The following is a 16664-nucleotide window of genomic DNA, read 5'->3' on the forward strand; positions in this document are numbered from 1 at the left end:
AGTGGTGGGATTCAATTTTTTGTGAGCCGGTTCTATCACAAAAGTCATATTTTTCATTCGGTTCTGTTGCAAAAAGTCTATTGACAGTAACCAGTAATGCTCACCCGTTCGTTGATCTCACAAAATTTCGTGAGTTCTATAGAACCGTTGCGAACCGGCTGAATCCCACCGCTGATAATAACGTTTACAGGAATATACAAATGAGTATTAAAAGCATGCTTAAACTTTGCTACAGTTGGTCGTTTGGAAACAGATTTATGAATGAAAACAAAATCATGTGTAAATTTGTGCGCAGGGGGATTTTGGACCTCCTGGTAAAAATGGAAAGCGAGGACGTCGTGGTAAACGTGTAAGTAAATTATACTTAGATTGTAAAGCATTACTGAAATGTTTTTTGTATGCATTTTATTGTGCTTTAAATTCATACCCTGGGTTTGAATTATATTCAAGGCCCTCGATTTTGGTCTGTATTGCTTGCATTTTTTATGGTCATGTTTTGTGTCTTTTTGTACAGTTAATCATATGTATTACGTTGCAGGGCACTAGAGGTTTGAGAGGAGACCGCGGACCAGACGGAGTTCGGGTAAAAAAGCCTGATCGTTATAATCAGGCTAAGCTATAAACACGTGTTGCAGATCTACTACATAGTATGTTTTTTCTCAATCCTGGATTGTCATTTGATTTAGCTGGTCTTTGACTAGTACAAGCCCGAAACCCGGCCCAAACCTGAATCGTTTTTGAGAAGCCCGCTTAGGCCCAAAACTTTGATTGACAGGCCTGTACATTGAAGCCTCAGGAAATACCAAGACAACAAACACAATAGACAAAAATTGATCTTGAATAAGGCGTTTTAGGGATGTTTGACATTAGGTCAGGTCCTGCAACTAGCTACTTAGCTAGTTAAATTTATTCAAACAAATACTGACACAGGGTGTAAAGTCACGCCCGAAACGGGCCCGTTTTTTTGAAGAAACCTAAGCCCGAATCCGGCCCGACTTACAACTCTGGTTCACGAAGCCTCTTAATAACTAACACTTCGTGAAGACCCGACGTTCTTAATTAGTTAATTTGTCAACAAGTGTAACTATAAGTCAAAGTCGAAAACGGGTCCAAATTTTAATTTAAAAACATAAAGTCCAAAAAAGGAAATACGTCACAAATACGACGTAGCGTAATATCAGGCCCAAATCTATCCCGTTTTTTAAACTGAAGCCCTAATCCGACTTACAAAACACTGGTGTGTTTGATTTTGCAGGGATTGCGAGGGTTACGAGGAGATAAAGGAAATCCCGGTCCACCTGGTACACAGGTTACTTGTGTGTTGTAATGTGCAAATCAGTTTCAAGTCAATCTATCATATTTAATGCTCGGTGCTACAGTTTACTGTACGTATATTAGTATGTTTTCCATACGCCATTGGAGTTAAAGTTGGACTTTATGCATGTTGCCCCGATCTTGTCCATTTTTGGAGGGCTTACTACTATACAGTGTAAAATGATGCAGTGTGCAAAACAAAATACATTGCAACTTCCATTACTCTCAAGCATGTGAAATACAATTTGACTACCAATGTGTGCTTTAAACTAAAGTATATTGTTCAGGGTACCATTGGACAACCAGGAGTAGCTGGTGGAATCGGCAAAAAAGTAAGTTTGTAAAAAGTTAAACAGTGTTCCAGAATGTTGACTAACACCCCTCTTTTCGATATGCATGTTTGGTAAACAACAAAATATCTTTAAGACAGCTTGTGACACAAATCATACTAACTGCATTTGGTTTGTCAGTGAAGAGGTTGCTCTGCCCTGATCAAAACCAAAAGAATTAAAACAAGACAAGACTACTACAGTGAAATATTTTTTTTCTCGCAGGGTGAAATTGGACCAAGAGGAGCAACTGGCATCAAAGGCACAAAAGGAGAACCTGTATGTCTTAAGTTATTTGTAATTTAAAAAGCTTAGTTAACTTTTTGTTTTATATGACAGGGTCCACTAGGATTACCAGGTACTCCTGGGGATGGTGGTGCGCCTGGAAAGCAGGTAACGAATTTATTTGCTGTAACAGTTTCCTGAAAACTAGGCTTCTTTACCGACCTTGCTGTACAGGCAAGAATGAATGTAAAATAAATTTAAAATGATTTGATCCCAAGTCACAAATCATGTGGGTAATATTGTCCTGATGCATTTTCTTTGTAAAATAATTTGTTTTGAAATACAGATCTGCTAATTCCAATAATAGGCATTAGGGATGTGCCAAAACTGCAAATGTTCTGTTTGGTCGAGCACCGAGCATCTCACGTTAATGCTCGGTGCATTATGACGTCACAAAAAATCCCCTTTCTACGTTTTAGCTCTACAAGAAGGTATCTTAAGTCACCAGCCCTGTATTAAGCTGTACAGGCCTCAGAAGTACACGTTTTTCACCCATCTAATACATTTGAAAAAATATTTGTTTTTGTTCATAGACACCCCTTCGAACACTAGTTACGTATGTTAGCAGGGCATGAACATGCAAATTTAATGCTCGGGTCAGTTTGTGCAACTGCTCGGCCGAGCACCGAGCATCAAAAAAGGCGATGCTCGGTACCGAGTACTCGGGTTCTGGCTCGGCTCGGCGCATCCCTAATAGGCATACATAATTAGCCTAAGCTGTTGCTGCCATGCATAATGTACAAACAAATTCTTTTACTTGATGAGATAAAAACCAAGAAAAATGAGCAACATTCGTTTTAATTTAGGGATTCCCGGGAAAGGTTGGCGTACCGGGAAAACAAGGAAAAGTCGGTGCGTATGTAAGTAAGTAATTCTCTTTATTCCGGTAAAGTATATGTTCAAATTTTTGTGATGTGTAAATACCCAAAGTTCGTATCATTGTCTTGGTATGTAGAGTAAAACTTTCTCGTGTACCATAGTTTTGATGTAGCTGTGTTATAGTTGATACTGCGTCCAAGCATTGCCTTTTCATTTCAATTTTTGAACTTTGCTACGCATAACCACGTTTCACAAGTTCAGCATTGAAGCCTATTTACCGACCAGGAAAAACTGGCAAAAACCAACAATGAATGACTAAGTTCATGTAACATCGTGTATTTTTTCAGGGTATAAGTGGACCAATTGGATTAAAAGGACTGCGTGGTGACCCAGGACCGCAGGTAAAGAGTTTACGTAAAGTTTTTTTGCTACATAATAGTTGTATTCCTCATCATCACTTTGTACCAAGAACAAATTATTTTGTCTGGCAACGTCATGATAAAGAGACTGGCCCATTGAGTCGTAACTAATGCCTTGTGTAAGCTACTGTTAATGAAGGACTAAACACTACGATTTATATTTTGCTTTTCTAGGGTTTAATCGGTTTACGAGGATCAACAGGAGTTCCTGGACCTACTGGTTTCAAGGTAAAAATCTCGTTCTAACATACAGTATAAAACAAATTTTTATTTTGCAACTAAGTAATTTTATTTTGCGACTAAGACTTCTTACAAATTAAATAAACATGTGTGTTGCTTTTTCTCAGGAAACCAGCTCGAAAAACAAAGACTTCTCTTAGTAAAGCACCCTAAATAACGTTGTGTTTTGGTTGTTATTCAGGGTCCTACTGGATCACCAGGAATAGAAGGACTGCCTGGGCTGGAGGTTTGTATGTTCAATTTTGCGCGCTTTACTTTTATCAACGACAGTAAAATTGGAAACGCTGAAATTAAAAACCCTGTAAAGCGTTGCAGATATAAACAGGTTGATATATTTATAGGGAGACCGAGGTTCTAACGGAATCAGAGGGCCGCGCGGCGACAAGGTAGGGTACACCATACATAAATTATGTTCAAAGTCTTATTGCAATGACAGCGTTTCGTATCTTTTCATTACAGGGTAATCGAGGACCAAAAGGATTTGAAGGGCCAACTGGAATCCCTGGTGTCAAGGTACCCTATGTTAACATAAATATCCTAGAAGTGCACACGGCTTTGTATGTAGTGAACACTATATAATTGCAGTTGGGGATTTGTTATATGCAAGTTTCGTTTTTATTCACTTTTTAAGTAGGTGTCTAATGGGTCAAATTATAATTTATATTTTGGGCAAATCTGTATGCACCACATATAGCTAACTTTTAGATAGGTAGCGCAAAGAACACACATACCTTTTGAAACGGTATATCTCCAACAATGCTGACGGTTGAAGCTATTATTAGACCGACATAATTGATGGGAAATGATATTTTCAGGGGGAACCTGGAAATTACGGTGTGATTGGAGCAATGGGATTACCTGGAAGAGTGGTATGATATTTGTGGTATATTTTGTAAAAGGACACTTATTGAAAGAACGTGACTGTACCTTATCCCAATTTAGTAAAAAATGCTTTGCTGTTAAATTTAAAACAAACAATATTCTCAGGGTTTGACTGGACTAACCGGCCCTAAAGGATACAAAGGTGTCAATGGGGATAAAGTAAGTATATTATTTTGCTACAAACTGAATTGCAAACAAAAAGTAACCATTTTGTAGCCCTATATTTCAAAGCCCTGTCCACATAATAGACAAAGCTTCATAAACGAACGTTTATGTAATTTTCCAGGGCCAAACTGGCAGAACTGGTTATGCTGGAAGAAACGGACGAAGTGGGGTACCAGTAAGCAAACCATTTGTTTATTTAATCGTTGTCCTAGGCAGGCGGAAATGCTTCACCGCTATGTGGTTAATTTACCAAGTCACGGCCAGACATTTTGCCATCGCATCGTAAAACGCAAATTCCTTGCTTGGGAATACACCATAACTTACTACTTCACACGAAGTTTGTAATTACTGATAGGTAAAACTCGTACTTAAAACTGTGGATAAGATTACCCAGCTCGTTTCTTGGTGGATGAAGCCTATAATGAACCTAATGTCAGTGGATTTAGGTTCTGGAAAACATTAGGTCTTTCGTCCTTAAGATAGTGAACCTTTATATTTTGCAGTAACAGCATCACATCAGTATTATTGAAATAGAATAAATATATATTCCACTAAATTTCGTATGGGACATCGAAACGTTGGCATATTACAATAAAAAACTGCCGGAAGAGCTAAAAATTCTGTTAATATATTCCACTATTTTGAATGACTTCATGTTTTAACACACTGTCGCCAGGCGGCAGCGATTTTTTTTCAATGATAATCCTTTTTTTATTAACGCATATTGCTTTTAGGGTTCAACCGGAGATATTGGATTTCGTGGACCGCGAGGGAAAAAAGGTGAAAAGGGAGACAAGGGGCCCCTTGGGGTACTGGGAGAAGTCGGAAGTAAAGGTCCTCGGGTAAGCAAACAAATTATGCAACGACGCCTTTAGGCATACATGTTGTTATATATAACTATAGGGCCTTTTATTTTTGTTAAACTATAATGCTTTCTTTCTTAAACGGAATATGAGAGCGGCTGAAAAACATTTTAACGCGATAAATTTGCTTTTTAACAGAGGTTTAAAAATGTAACAAATTATGTTTTTAATATCATTTGCGTGTTTAGCTTTACATGACTAAATCGGAGCTTTTTACGTTTTCAGCCTATCCTTGAGCATTAATATTAGATTAACAAGCCGCTTGATTTAGCTTAAAAATATTCAAAATAAAGTATTTTATGTCCAAGGCAAAACAAAACAGCAATAAATATTTTTTTAAATGAAACAAGAATAGTCAGAAGGTCAGATATATAACACCCAAATACATCGAGTTGCTTGCTCATTTGCAGATATTTTGAAACCATGCAATGTGTACTTTTGTCTGCTGTGGGAGTGTTTGATTTCATAAAAAAGTTACCTTAATTTGTTTGCATATTTGTAAGAATAGTTGACGAAGCAACAATGCTTCCTAATCAGAATCAGTCAACAAATAGTGTTTAACGATATATATTTACCCATAAGGGCATCATCAATCGTTCGTATTCAAATAGAATACCGCACATTTGATATGTTTGTTTATGAGCCAGAACTTTTTTTAGGGTAAAGTCGGAAAACCTGGATCTAAAGGAAAGCGAGGTACAACTGGGCGTAAGGTCTGTAAATTTGTGTCCAAATTTGTTCGTAGTGCCTAAACAAGCGCCTGTTTGCTACAGGGTCTCCCAGGCGTTTCTGGATTACCCGGACGAAGAGGGAAAAGAGGAAGAAAGGTAGGTTAAAAAATACTCGTTGTGTATAACGAGTAAAAGACGAGTACATTTGAACTTTAAGATCGTTAGAAAGCATTGTTCTGCGATTTGGGTGCAAGCAACACTTTAGCCCGATTTGAAAATTGGTGTCACTGGAACAGTAAATGTGAAAAATTATTTTTGAAACAGGGCAATAAGGGATGGAGAGGTCTGCCTGGTCCCTCTGAGAAGCGAGGACCTTCGGTAAGTTTGACTTTGTGGTGACTGCCCTTCTTTAAAGTTTGATTTACATGAAAGAAAGGTAATTAAGCGTGGTATTTGTCAAACACAGTTGTTTTTTGTACAGGGACTTACTGGAGAAGAGGGTGCAAAAGGAGAAAAGGGCTTTGCTGGACCACCGGTAAATAATTAAACTTGTGTCGTATGTTAAACTGGTTAATTAATATATTTTACTTTAAACGGCATCGCGTAGTACTGGTTGGGCAGAGAATTCTCTTATTTGTCAAAAGTGATTTGTAAAATAATAGTACAGATGTATTACAAAAGTATTTACGCAGCTGTTCATTACTCATTTATCTAAGAGTAAGGCGCAGTATAAAGTAATGTGGTCTGAGTTGAGGTTCGAACCAGAGACAATAGTCTATTATAAAAGGTTTGAAAGGCCAACTCCAAACGTTATTCCTTAATAGGTGATCAGCGTAAACGGTTTTTATCCGTGAATATTTAATAGGGCAGTTTTCATCGATGAATATTGAATATTGGCTTAAATACATTTGAAGTTAAATTGTTAGTTACAGCTATTCGTTTATTTCATTGTTACTTCATTAAGTTACACAAATTACAAACAATCGGACATCTTGGGCAACTACTTACTGTATTGTGATATTTTCAGCAACTTAAACATGGACCACCCGGCAAACCAGGCTTTCCAGGACTCCCTGGGCCATTTGTAAGTAAACTTAATTTAGCGATATGTGTTTTTTGCTAATCAGTATCGTTTTTAGGGTGCGCCAGGCATTAAGGGTGCTGCTGGAACACCTGGGACTGATGGTAAAAAGGGTGAAACTGGTATTTCAGGAGAGAAGGGGCGCAAAGGGGACCCTGACCCTCAGGTAACAATTTTTGATTAGAATTATTTTGTAAAGACGTTGAATATTAACCACAGTTCGGTTGCATTTCTGAGATTTAATTAAAGTTGATTTGAGCCGGATTCGAACCCACAACCTTGCGAACGAATGCGTTTGCGCCAATCGCCCGGCCATTTTTGGCGACGTTTTGCAACAAAGGTCAATGAAATTTGACCGTAATCTGTCAATGAAATACATCAATTTTTGTATTAGCTGTAGTTACGTATGTCGCTCTTACATTTTGCAGTCAACAAACATATTCAAGTACTGCCTTAAAACCATCTAAAATCTGTTGATACTAATAGTCATCTTAACGTTAAGTTAGGCGCAACCGCCTTGTGCTTACAACGTAGTCGGTTATAATCCCATCTCGATCGCTTAAGTTTACTTGAACAAGAAACTTATCCTGCATTGCTCCAACCCAGTGTTCCCCAATGGGTTGAACCTAATTAATGTCACCAACTGCCTAGGTCAGGGGTGTCCAAAGTGTGGCCCGCGGCGGCATTTCAAGTGGCCCGCAGCTGTTTTTTTTTCAAATTGTGCCCGCCATCATCCGGATTAGGTGTTTATGATTTGGCGACTTGCGACTTCACGCAAAAGCCTTCCATGGAACTTTTTCCCGGTAAAAAGTGTACATCGTTCTGACGCAACAAAATTCCACAATTTCTTAAATCCCGTATATTTGTGTTCTAATTCTACAAACACGTTGGCCCGCGGGCGTCTTCACTTGGTAAAAATTGGCCCCCATTAAAAAAAAGTTTGGACACCCCTGGCCTAGGTCGACAAAAATCAAATAACAAATGATTTAATAGGTTTGCAATAAAAAATAGGCATTTTGACAGCTTGGACATAATGTATTAAGGCAGTGGTTCCCAAACTATGCGCCGCGGCACACTGGTGTGCCGCGAGATGTCATTAGGTGCGCCGCAAAAAATATTGAAATTAAAATCAATCAAGTAGAGTAGTAGTACCAGGTGCTTAGACCACCAGGCCAACATGCTCCACGTCTCTGAGATGTTCAACTAGGCTATTTAACTACGAGAGTGACCTGTATAGCGGCTTTATGACCTCATAGTTAGTGCCTTTGTCAGCTAATTTGCTGTGCCATTTTAAACTGAAATAAAAAAATTCAAATATATTTTTTGTTTCAAATGTTCGAAGTGCGCCAAATAATTTTTGTTTTTTCTAAAATGCGCCTTAAAAGAAAAAAGTTTGGGAACCACTGCATTAAGGCGTTGCCCGCATACCGACCGAGGATAAAATTAAAACAAACAAACAAAGTTTTTTTTGTATCACGAAACATGAGCACGATATTATCTAAATATTTCCTTGTCCAGTAATGCTATGTTTGGTTTATCAAGTTAGCGGAGCAATACAGGAGTTCGGTGAGTTAGTTTACGAAAATAATGTTTGTTATGTTTAGGGCAGTGATGGGGCGCCTGGGTTAAAAGGAGTAAAAGGTGAAAATGGACAAGCGGGAGCACGAGGTTTAGTTGGGCCAAAGGGTCCCTCTGGAACCCGAGGAGACATTGTAAGTGTTTGTACATTTATGTGAACTAAACCTCAATAACAATTATCATTAAAATAGTTTATTATGTTAAGGGAACAACTGGTTTAAAAGGTATACCTGGGGAAATTGGAGCTATTGGAATAAAGGTAAGAATGCGAACTTAACTTGTACTACTGCCAAACTCTTTGTTCTTTAAAATCATATTTTTTGTGTGTACAAAACTGCTACAACTTTTTTTCTCATATAACCATCTCATTGGTCACTCTGAATTCAAGGAACGGAAATGAGCCGTTGGTGTTTCAAATCGAACGGTTCGTTCGTTCCTTAATGTTCAGGTGACAACAAACAGCTCTTACTTTGTTAACTTAAGTGGGTGAAGGATAAGAAATGGTAGAATGTAATGTCGTAATTAAAGTATCAAGACACCTTGGCTGTTTTTGAGATGTTTTAACGATGTTTTTTTCCACACAATATAACACTGTACAAAAAGCTCTGCAATTTCTTTTTGTCTACGTGTTAACTATTGATTTGTTATATATTTGTAGGGTAAGCTTGGACAGAAAGGAAGTAAAGGCGAAAAAGGACTTCTAGGTGTACCTGTAAGTAACACCTAAGCTCAGACAAATTCTGTTGTGTTTTAACTTCGTGCTATCGCAGGGTCCTCCTGGGCAAAATGGAACTGTTGGTGCACAAGGAGAAAATGGAACCACGGTAAGCGTAGAAATAAAATAGTTTACCAAATTCAACAACAAAAGCCTACTGCTTTTGACGACTGCACATTTTTTTGTAACATATAAACTTGCTAGCCTCATAAAATAGAGATTATAATTCATGTTTTTGTCACGTCTTTCAGGGACAAATGGGTTTTCAAGGTCAACAGGGGCGAAATGGAACCAAAGGTCAAACGGTTAGTGGAAAAATAGATCTGAGTTTCTTTTGCAGTTCTTTACAGCAACTATTTACCTCTTAGGGTGAAACAGGTCTGATTGGTTTAAAAGGACCGCAAGGAAAAAGAGGAGAAAATGTAAGTTTTACATGTTCTTTGCCGTTTTTAAACAAATGTGCAAGCAATAAACGATTTTTGTATCGGTTTGCTTGCCAGCAAATGCTTACATGGTGTGACAATTGCCCCGTTTATACAAATGGAAGAGGGAAATGTATACTGATTTGTGAATAATCTTTCAAAAAATGCCGAACCTTGCGACAGCAAAGATAAAAGTTTCCTGTATGTGCCACTGCCACGGTATAATAAAAAAAAAACTCTTCCGACTCAAACTCAGTTAACATGTAATACTATACTGTCATTTGGCGTGATCGCTGTGTTACTCGTTGGGTAAGTATAAATGCTTTTCACAAGATATGTACCTCCAACAGTAGGCATGTTAATGTGAACGATCACTAACACAAACTGTTTCAGTGCAGGAATTCTTGTTTACTGATTTTGCGTCATCATTTGCTTCTTTATTATCACTTACCAAAATAGTTTGACTCAGTGATCGCTGACATTAACATGCCCAGGGTTTTTTTAAGGTTTGGTTTGGGTGACCCCTAAGTAGTTTTAAGAGACCGCAAGTGTTTCATTTAAATACCAAAAACTGTAGTTGTAGTTGCAAGTCCAAATTTTGGGAAACGGTCCCCCAAAACACCTTAAAAGAAACACTGAACATGCCTACTATTAGAGGGACAGATTCTGAAAAAGTCTCTATATGTACAGAAGAATTAAATGTAGACCCCAAATGTCAGCAATAATTTATTGTCGACAAGAAAACCGACCAATAACAACTTCGCTAATTTTAAAGGGGAGTGTTGGTATAACAGGCGATGATGGATCACAAGGACCAGTAGGACCAAAGGTATGAAACATTTGCGCATGTTATAACGTTAACTGCACCGCAAATATAATTGATTGGCTTTCCGCCATGATTGGTTAAGATACACCCTTTCTCTCTGTGGGCCGTTTGTCTTTTTGTTTCATTGTGAAGTAATGTACAGTTAACCTAGGTCAACCCGCTTGGACCCAAAAAAATGTACCTCAAGGTTTGTCGGTATTGGGCGAAAATACTGATTAACCGAAATTTACTTTACATTTAAATGTGATCAGTATGAGTGCACATACAAGTCTATTTTTCAGAACTTTAAATTATTTTACTAATCACGTTGGCCATGTAAATTTAAAACCACCCAAAATGGGTTATAGACAAAATTGACAAATACATTTCCCCATTGCAGGGATTAAATGGAACGACCGGAATTCCCGGACCAATTGGCCCGCCTGGAATTCCCGGAACAAATGGAATTCCTGGATCCAAGGGCCAAACAGGTTTAAGGGGAAATAAGGGAATTCCTGGTGAAAAAGGCGGAGTGGGTCCGAAAGGTGAAAATGGACTCAAGGTGTGGTAATTTACTGTTTTAAAGCGGTTTAATGCTATTCCCATGTAAAGGGTTGTTCCGAATTTGTCATACAGGGTTCAATCGGAAAACCTGGCGTTGATGGCGTAAAAGGAAACAAAGGTGAAAAGGTACGTTGTGTACTCAGATAAACGTAGACAGTGTGACTTCAACTACATTACATTTTCACCTATTCGTTTTCTTATCGTATTGTCATGTAAAAGAACATTAACCGTGCAATTTTTAAAGCCTATTTTTATCTTTACGGCTTAAATTTTAATTTAATAACAACACAAGGAACACTGGATTGCGAAAAAACTTGCCGTTTTTGTAAACTGTGCAACCAACATTCGATTATAGTCGACGCCTTGTGCATTGTTCATGCGCACAATTAGTATTTATTGTATTACAGGGCGTTGTAGGAGCTCTTGGACCAGTTGGCCCACAGGGTCCAACAGGGAAACAAGGTCTATCCGGCTACAAAGGGCCGCAAGGTTTCCAGGGCGTGGTTGGACCAAAAGGAGAAAAGGGAAAACAAGGCCTGGCTGGAAAACAGGTGGGAACTGTAAAAGCGTTTTGTCATTTTAGCTATAATATCAAGTTAGTCAAAAACAGCTCTTGAACCAGTTTGGCATTGTAAGAAACCTAAACGACAACAAAACGTAAACCTCAAATTTTGACTTGAACACCTCAAACCCCAAATTGATTGACAAAGACTGATTTCAGACGATTCTGGTTAATCGCACATTTCGTTTATTGGAAACTGAATTCAAACGTGTATCCTGTAAAAAATCTTCTGTAACAAATATGCCTTAATGACCTTGCTTGGTTGGTGAAGAAAAATCAGCATTGCGTGCTGGGATTTTGACTGTTAAGTGTGTCATATATATATTCTTAAAAAATCCGTAAACAGGAATTGGTGGTTAATTTCGTTAAACAAACGTGAAGCGAGGTATGATAATTGAAAATCGGCCAAAACTCGAAATCATAATCTATAATTTTTGTTTCGCAAAACAAACCGAAACTGTTTCAAACAATATAAAAAAACTAAACTTTTAAACAATTCCCTTAAAACTTTTTGTTTATCACTATTTTTGTCTTTTAGGGTCCACCTGGATCAATGTCGGATACATTGGTGAGTTTACAGTCTGCTGAAATTATTACTTGCAAAGAATTGTAGGTTTTGTGTTAGATCAGTTGTTGTTTAAACGGGAAATAAACAGTCTGTATTTGTTTGAACAGAAGCAACAGATTGTGACCATGATCAACAACACGTATAATTCGACAACATTCAACGTAAGTAATTTAGGCCGTTATGCTGTACAGAGTTTTTTCGACCTTTGCTATTTAACGAGTTTTTTTAGGAAGAATGAAAAAATATAGGTCGCAGAAATACTTTTGTTTTTTTGCCGAAATCGCCAAAAATTCATCAAATAGTTTAAGTTTGAAATTATAAATCTGTTCTTGGATATGCTAACGCAATCTTTTGGACCCCACAATAGCTTAAGCATTGTCTTTAGGCAAACGTTTTGTCTAAAATAAAATACACACCGTATTTACTCGACTGTAAGCCGTGGCTTATATTGTTTTTTAGCTGCCGTTTGTGCGGCTTACAATCGAGGGCGGCTTATATTTTAATTTATACCGAAATTATTTCTAAACTCCAACATTTTTAATTATTTGAGGTTCAAAACATGTATGTGTGTACAGATTATACGTCGATATACGTTCTGTTGGGTACAGTTATCAACGTAACTAGAAAAATAGTCATACCATATAACAACAGAAAGATGTATAAGAAACAATCGTATCTAAAATTCCAGCGTGCGGCTTACAATCGAGGGCGGCTTACAATCGAGTAAATACGGTACACGTTTCCGCAACACATTTACAATTTTAAAATTTCCTAGGCACGCAATTCACGGTACAAGCCCTGATCTGAGCGTAACATATTACAACGTTTCGACAGTTTCATTTTACTGGACGATGACAATAGAAACTGTCGAAATTATGTTTTATACGCTCAGATATTGGCTTGTATCTTCTCGTTGAACACTTTCTTATCTTAAACAACGTACACTTAATCTAACACCATTTCAGGAGACAATCCGAACGAACTTATTCGAAAAACTATGGGATCTTAGCAATGCTGTTTTACAACATCACCTTGGTCCTTTAGGCTCTGCACTGTTTCCAGCCAGAACTTGCAGAGACCTGTTAGTCTCTCACCCAACATTAGCGGATGGTCAGTAAAATATCCGAATGGTTTATTCAAAAATTGATTTATTGCACATGTACATGATAATTTTGTGCCCCTTATGTATTAATTAAAAGAACACTGTCAGCTTAAATGAGTAACGGTTAAACCAGTGATTTTAAACTTTTTTATTGTCATCGTTACCCCTGAGAGCAGCTCAATGAATTTCATTTATCCTCTTACTAAGAAACAAAAAAATGCCGATGACAAAGGATAAAGTGACCAAATTAAAAAAAATCATTACAAAATATCCCCTAAAAATATCAAAACACTCTTATAGAAATAAATATCCATAACTTTCAGAACCACTGCTTTAAACTTTTGGATGCTGCAATATAGTATACTTTATGGCGATTTCTGTGCCCTGTTACTTCTAATGAACCTGTTTAAGGCTGGTTTTTCAACAACCTAATAAACATGTTTAAAATAATGACATGTTTGTTGTAGGTTATTATTACGTCGATCCGAACGAAGGTTGTACCAAGGATGCTCTCCGTGTGTTTTGTAATTTCACAGCAGGTGGTGCTACGTGCGTGCAGGCCAAAAAAGACGAGGTTAACTATTCTGTATTGATATTACTAGGACCGAAAAGTGCAAATTTAAAAAACAACAAACAATACAAACGCATTCTGTAGGCAACATTTGCTCACAATTTTAATGTTGTGTTTGTAATCAATAAAGTAAACTGGTTTATTCATCTAACGTTAGTAACTACAAAAAGTACCTTTGTGAAGTGATTTTTTTAATTCACCATTGGAGTGATTGTTTCGAATTTTCCAATTAGTTAAAATAATTTAGGATGTTGGAAATCAGATTTTGGTAGTAGGGAGTGTTAATGTATCTCGTGTGTTGGATTAGCAAGTTGCTGGTGTCCCTAAAATCAGTTCTAACTCAAAATCCGAAATTAAATATAACTATAATACAACATTTTTAATTTGTCAGAATTATAATTCTACTGCACGTGAAAAAATGCACAGACAATAACGGTTCACAAATGTTCGTAAACAGAAAGTAATAAAGGTTTCACATCAGTCCATTTTTAAGAATTCGTGATAAGTGAGTTATATTTTCAGATCGCCTACAAAAATTGGAAAGTGCCCAGCAAGAGGCGCAGCCGTCGGTACACTTGGTGGCGCAGTTACAACGGGGGTCACGTGTTAACGTATCAGAGCAACCGCGTGCAACTAAAAGTGTTACGTCACTTCAGCAAAGCGGTGACGCAGGTAAACAAGCACCAAGTTCGAAACTTTTTATCACCATTACCAACACTTGGGCGGTTTAACCAAATGCATTTGGGTTGGTTGGCTGCTTTAACCATTTAACACCATGATCTGCACTTTTTTGTTCACAATTCGCAGAAATTCGTATTTTCGTGTCTGGGAGTTGCTGCAGCGCGGGATGCTGTTATTGACAGTTACACGAACGCCGTGAAATATATGGGAGATGGACGGCAGGTGCAAAAACTTATGGACGGAGAAGCTGCTTATTATGTAGGCCACGATGGGTGTCAGGTAAAACGCATTCGGCCTAACATTTAAAACCAGTGGACTGACTTTACGTGTTGGAAAACAGCTCTAATTACATCATAAAATTCACAGTCAAGCATATACATACGAATCGTCAGCGTTGTAAGCGTTGACAAGGTTCTGGAAAGTGAAAACCAAGTGTTATTCGTTTTTTTTTTTCGAATAGGAAGCGTTTTGTAGTTTTCGCTAGAAACTAGAAATGGCAAAATGTTAGTAAAATTCTCTATGTTCGTGGCTGTTTGGGGAGTATTGGGACCAAGGGATTTACAACTCTTTTTTTCTGTGGCACTGCATAAGAGTCCTATAAAAGATTGTTTAGGCTTGGAGAACAAAAAGACCGCGAGAATACGTTTTAGTCAGACATTAATCGCAAGTTTTCAAATGTTATTTGTGTGTGTTTGAATCGAATACCAATACCTACTGAAAACTGCATATATTTATCGTTTTACAGCACAAGCACAATGAACCAGAAACAACTGAATTTACAATACACACTCAAGATGTCACCTTACTGCCTGTCCGTGATTTTGCAATAGCGAACGTGCAAGACGACAACAAGTTTGGGTTAACAGTCGGACCAGTCTGTTTCCTGTGATCAACACTGTTAAGTTTTTCTTGTTGTCAAACCATATACCTAGGCAAAGTCGCTTTAGTCGCGAAATCAAAGTAAAACGCCAGCACTGGTCGCAAAGGATTTTGATTTAGTCGACCAAGTAAGAAATTTTGCCAGAGGTACCCTTTCAGCTGGATGACGTCGCTATTAATGACGTCACGGTAAGAAAGAATAATTTCACGCCCCAATCCCTTAAAGCCGTGTCCATTATATAGCTAGACAAAAAAGTACATGTTTTAGCCACAATTGTCCACAGTCAGCTAAAACGCTGATCTCAGCAGTTTGTTGGTGACAAAATAGTGGTAATATTGCTTTAATTGCACCTCATTGCTCAACCACTGTGCCTTGTTACCAAGCCACGTCTTTACTATTCGGTGTGCTCGTTGCCTGTTAGCGTTTTTGTCGTTTATTTCATTTTGGACAATCCCCAATCAGTATATCATCTTGTAACATGCATTGTGAAACGCGTAGATGTACTTAACATTGCTAAGAACTAAATCAGATTTTTTTAAAGAAAGAAAGTTCCTTTGCGTAAGGTTCCGTCACTCATATAGTTCGAGTATTTAGATCTTTTTACCAGCTAAGAAATAACTTTCACAAAACCTTGCGTTAAAGTGCTGTTCATTGTTAAAATGTTTAAAAAACTGTTGAAAATTTGGCTTAGACGCAATCGGTTTGCTATTTACCCTTTTTTGCTGCTTGGTATATATACAGCCTAAATTTCCTATTTGTTGTACCATATTGCCATCTTTGCCCATTATTTATATGCACTAGGGCCGCCTGATAGGCCCGATGAAAAAAGTTCATGGTTGTGTTTACGTTTTATCATGCAGCATAGCCTACGTTCACAATTTTGTGTATCCTCTTTTGTATAGGGTCTTGTTTTGTACACCGTAGCAGTTTTTATCCTGTCTCAGCATATTTCTCGCAGCATTTTACGTTTTGCAAATAAACTTTTGGTCGACCTTTGCATGGTGCACCTTACTAAAGTCCAATGAAATTTGGACAGAAGTTTTTAGTAAAAACAAGTTTAAACTGTTGCTGTGGATGTGGAAGTTTGGGTTTCCTTTGTGCATAATGTTTGCTTAAGCCCCCTTTTTTGTAAAACACGCTAGATTATT

The 16664-nt window shown here is 37.7% G+C and overlaps 1 protein-coding gene across 1 annotated transcript in view; it reads left to right on the plus strand.

Annotated features, from left to right (window-relative positions):
• The window catches only part of LOC145228361 (uncharacterized), a 45599-nt gene extending 29086 nt beyond the window's left edge, over positions 1 to 16513 (plus strand). Inside the window, exons 22-60 of the mRNA XM_080093398.1 lie at positions 296 to 349; positions 539 to 583; positions 1256 to 1309; positions 1602 to 1646; positions 1869 to 1922; positions 1983 to 2036; positions 2735 to 2788; positions 3095 to 3148; positions 3341 to 3394; positions 3588 to 3632; positions 3748 to 3792; positions 3866 to 3919; positions 4222 to 4275; positions 4394 to 4447; positions 4575 to 4628; positions 5188 to 5295; positions 5976 to 6029; positions 6090 to 6143; positions 6312 to 6365; positions 6469 to 6522; positions 7015 to 7071; positions 7127 to 7234; positions 8673 to 8780; positions 8852 to 8905; positions 9305 to 9358; positions 9417 to 9470; positions 9613 to 9666; positions 9730 to 9783; positions 10559 to 10612; positions 10989 to 11150; positions 11225 to 11278; positions 11560 to 11703; positions 12253 to 12282; positions 12390 to 12443; positions 13248 to 13392; positions 13852 to 13958; positions 14478 to 14627; positions 14763 to 14915; positions 15382 to 16513. Of these exons, the coding sequence (XP_079949524.1) occupies positions 296 to 349; positions 539 to 583; positions 1256 to 1309; positions 1602 to 1646; positions 1869 to 1922; positions 1983 to 2036; positions 2735 to 2788; positions 3095 to 3148; positions 3341 to 3394; positions 3588 to 3632; positions 3748 to 3792; positions 3866 to 3919; positions 4222 to 4275; positions 4394 to 4447; positions 4575 to 4628; positions 5188 to 5295; positions 5976 to 6029; positions 6090 to 6143; positions 6312 to 6365; positions 6469 to 6522; positions 7015 to 7071; positions 7127 to 7234; positions 8673 to 8780; positions 8852 to 8905; positions 9305 to 9358; positions 9417 to 9470; positions 9613 to 9666; positions 9730 to 9783; positions 10559 to 10612; positions 10989 to 11150; positions 11225 to 11278; positions 11560 to 11703; positions 12253 to 12282; positions 12390 to 12443; positions 13248 to 13392; positions 13852 to 13958; positions 14478 to 14627; positions 14763 to 14915; positions 15382 to 15525 (2838 nt within the window). The 3' untranslated portion in view covers positions 15526 to 16513. The remainder of the gene's footprint in view (positions 1 to 295; positions 350 to 538; positions 584 to 1255; positions 1310 to 1601; positions 1647 to 1868; positions 1923 to 1982; positions 2037 to 2734; positions 2789 to 3094; positions 3149 to 3340; positions 3395 to 3587; positions 3633 to 3747; positions 3793 to 3865; positions 3920 to 4221; positions 4276 to 4393; positions 4448 to 4574; positions 4629 to 5187; positions 5296 to 5975; positions 6030 to 6089; positions 6144 to 6311; positions 6366 to 6468; positions 6523 to 7014; positions 7072 to 7126; positions 7235 to 8672; positions 8781 to 8851; positions 8906 to 9304; positions 9359 to 9416; positions 9471 to 9612; positions 9667 to 9729; positions 9784 to 10558; positions 10613 to 10988; positions 11151 to 11224; positions 11279 to 11559; positions 11704 to 12252; positions 12283 to 12389; positions 12444 to 13247; positions 13393 to 13851; positions 13959 to 14477; positions 14628 to 14762; positions 14916 to 15381) is intronic.
• Positions 16514 to 16664: the final 151 nt, after the last annotated feature.

Source organism: Phallusia mammillata, chromosome 5 (genome assembly GCF_965637545.1).
Source record: "Phallusia mammillata chromosome 5, kaPhaMamm4.hap1.1, whole genome shotgun sequence".
Classification (NCBI taxonomy): domain Eukaryota; kingdom Metazoa; phylum Chordata; class Ascidiacea; order Phlebobranchia; family Ascidiidae; genus Phallusia; species Phallusia mammillata.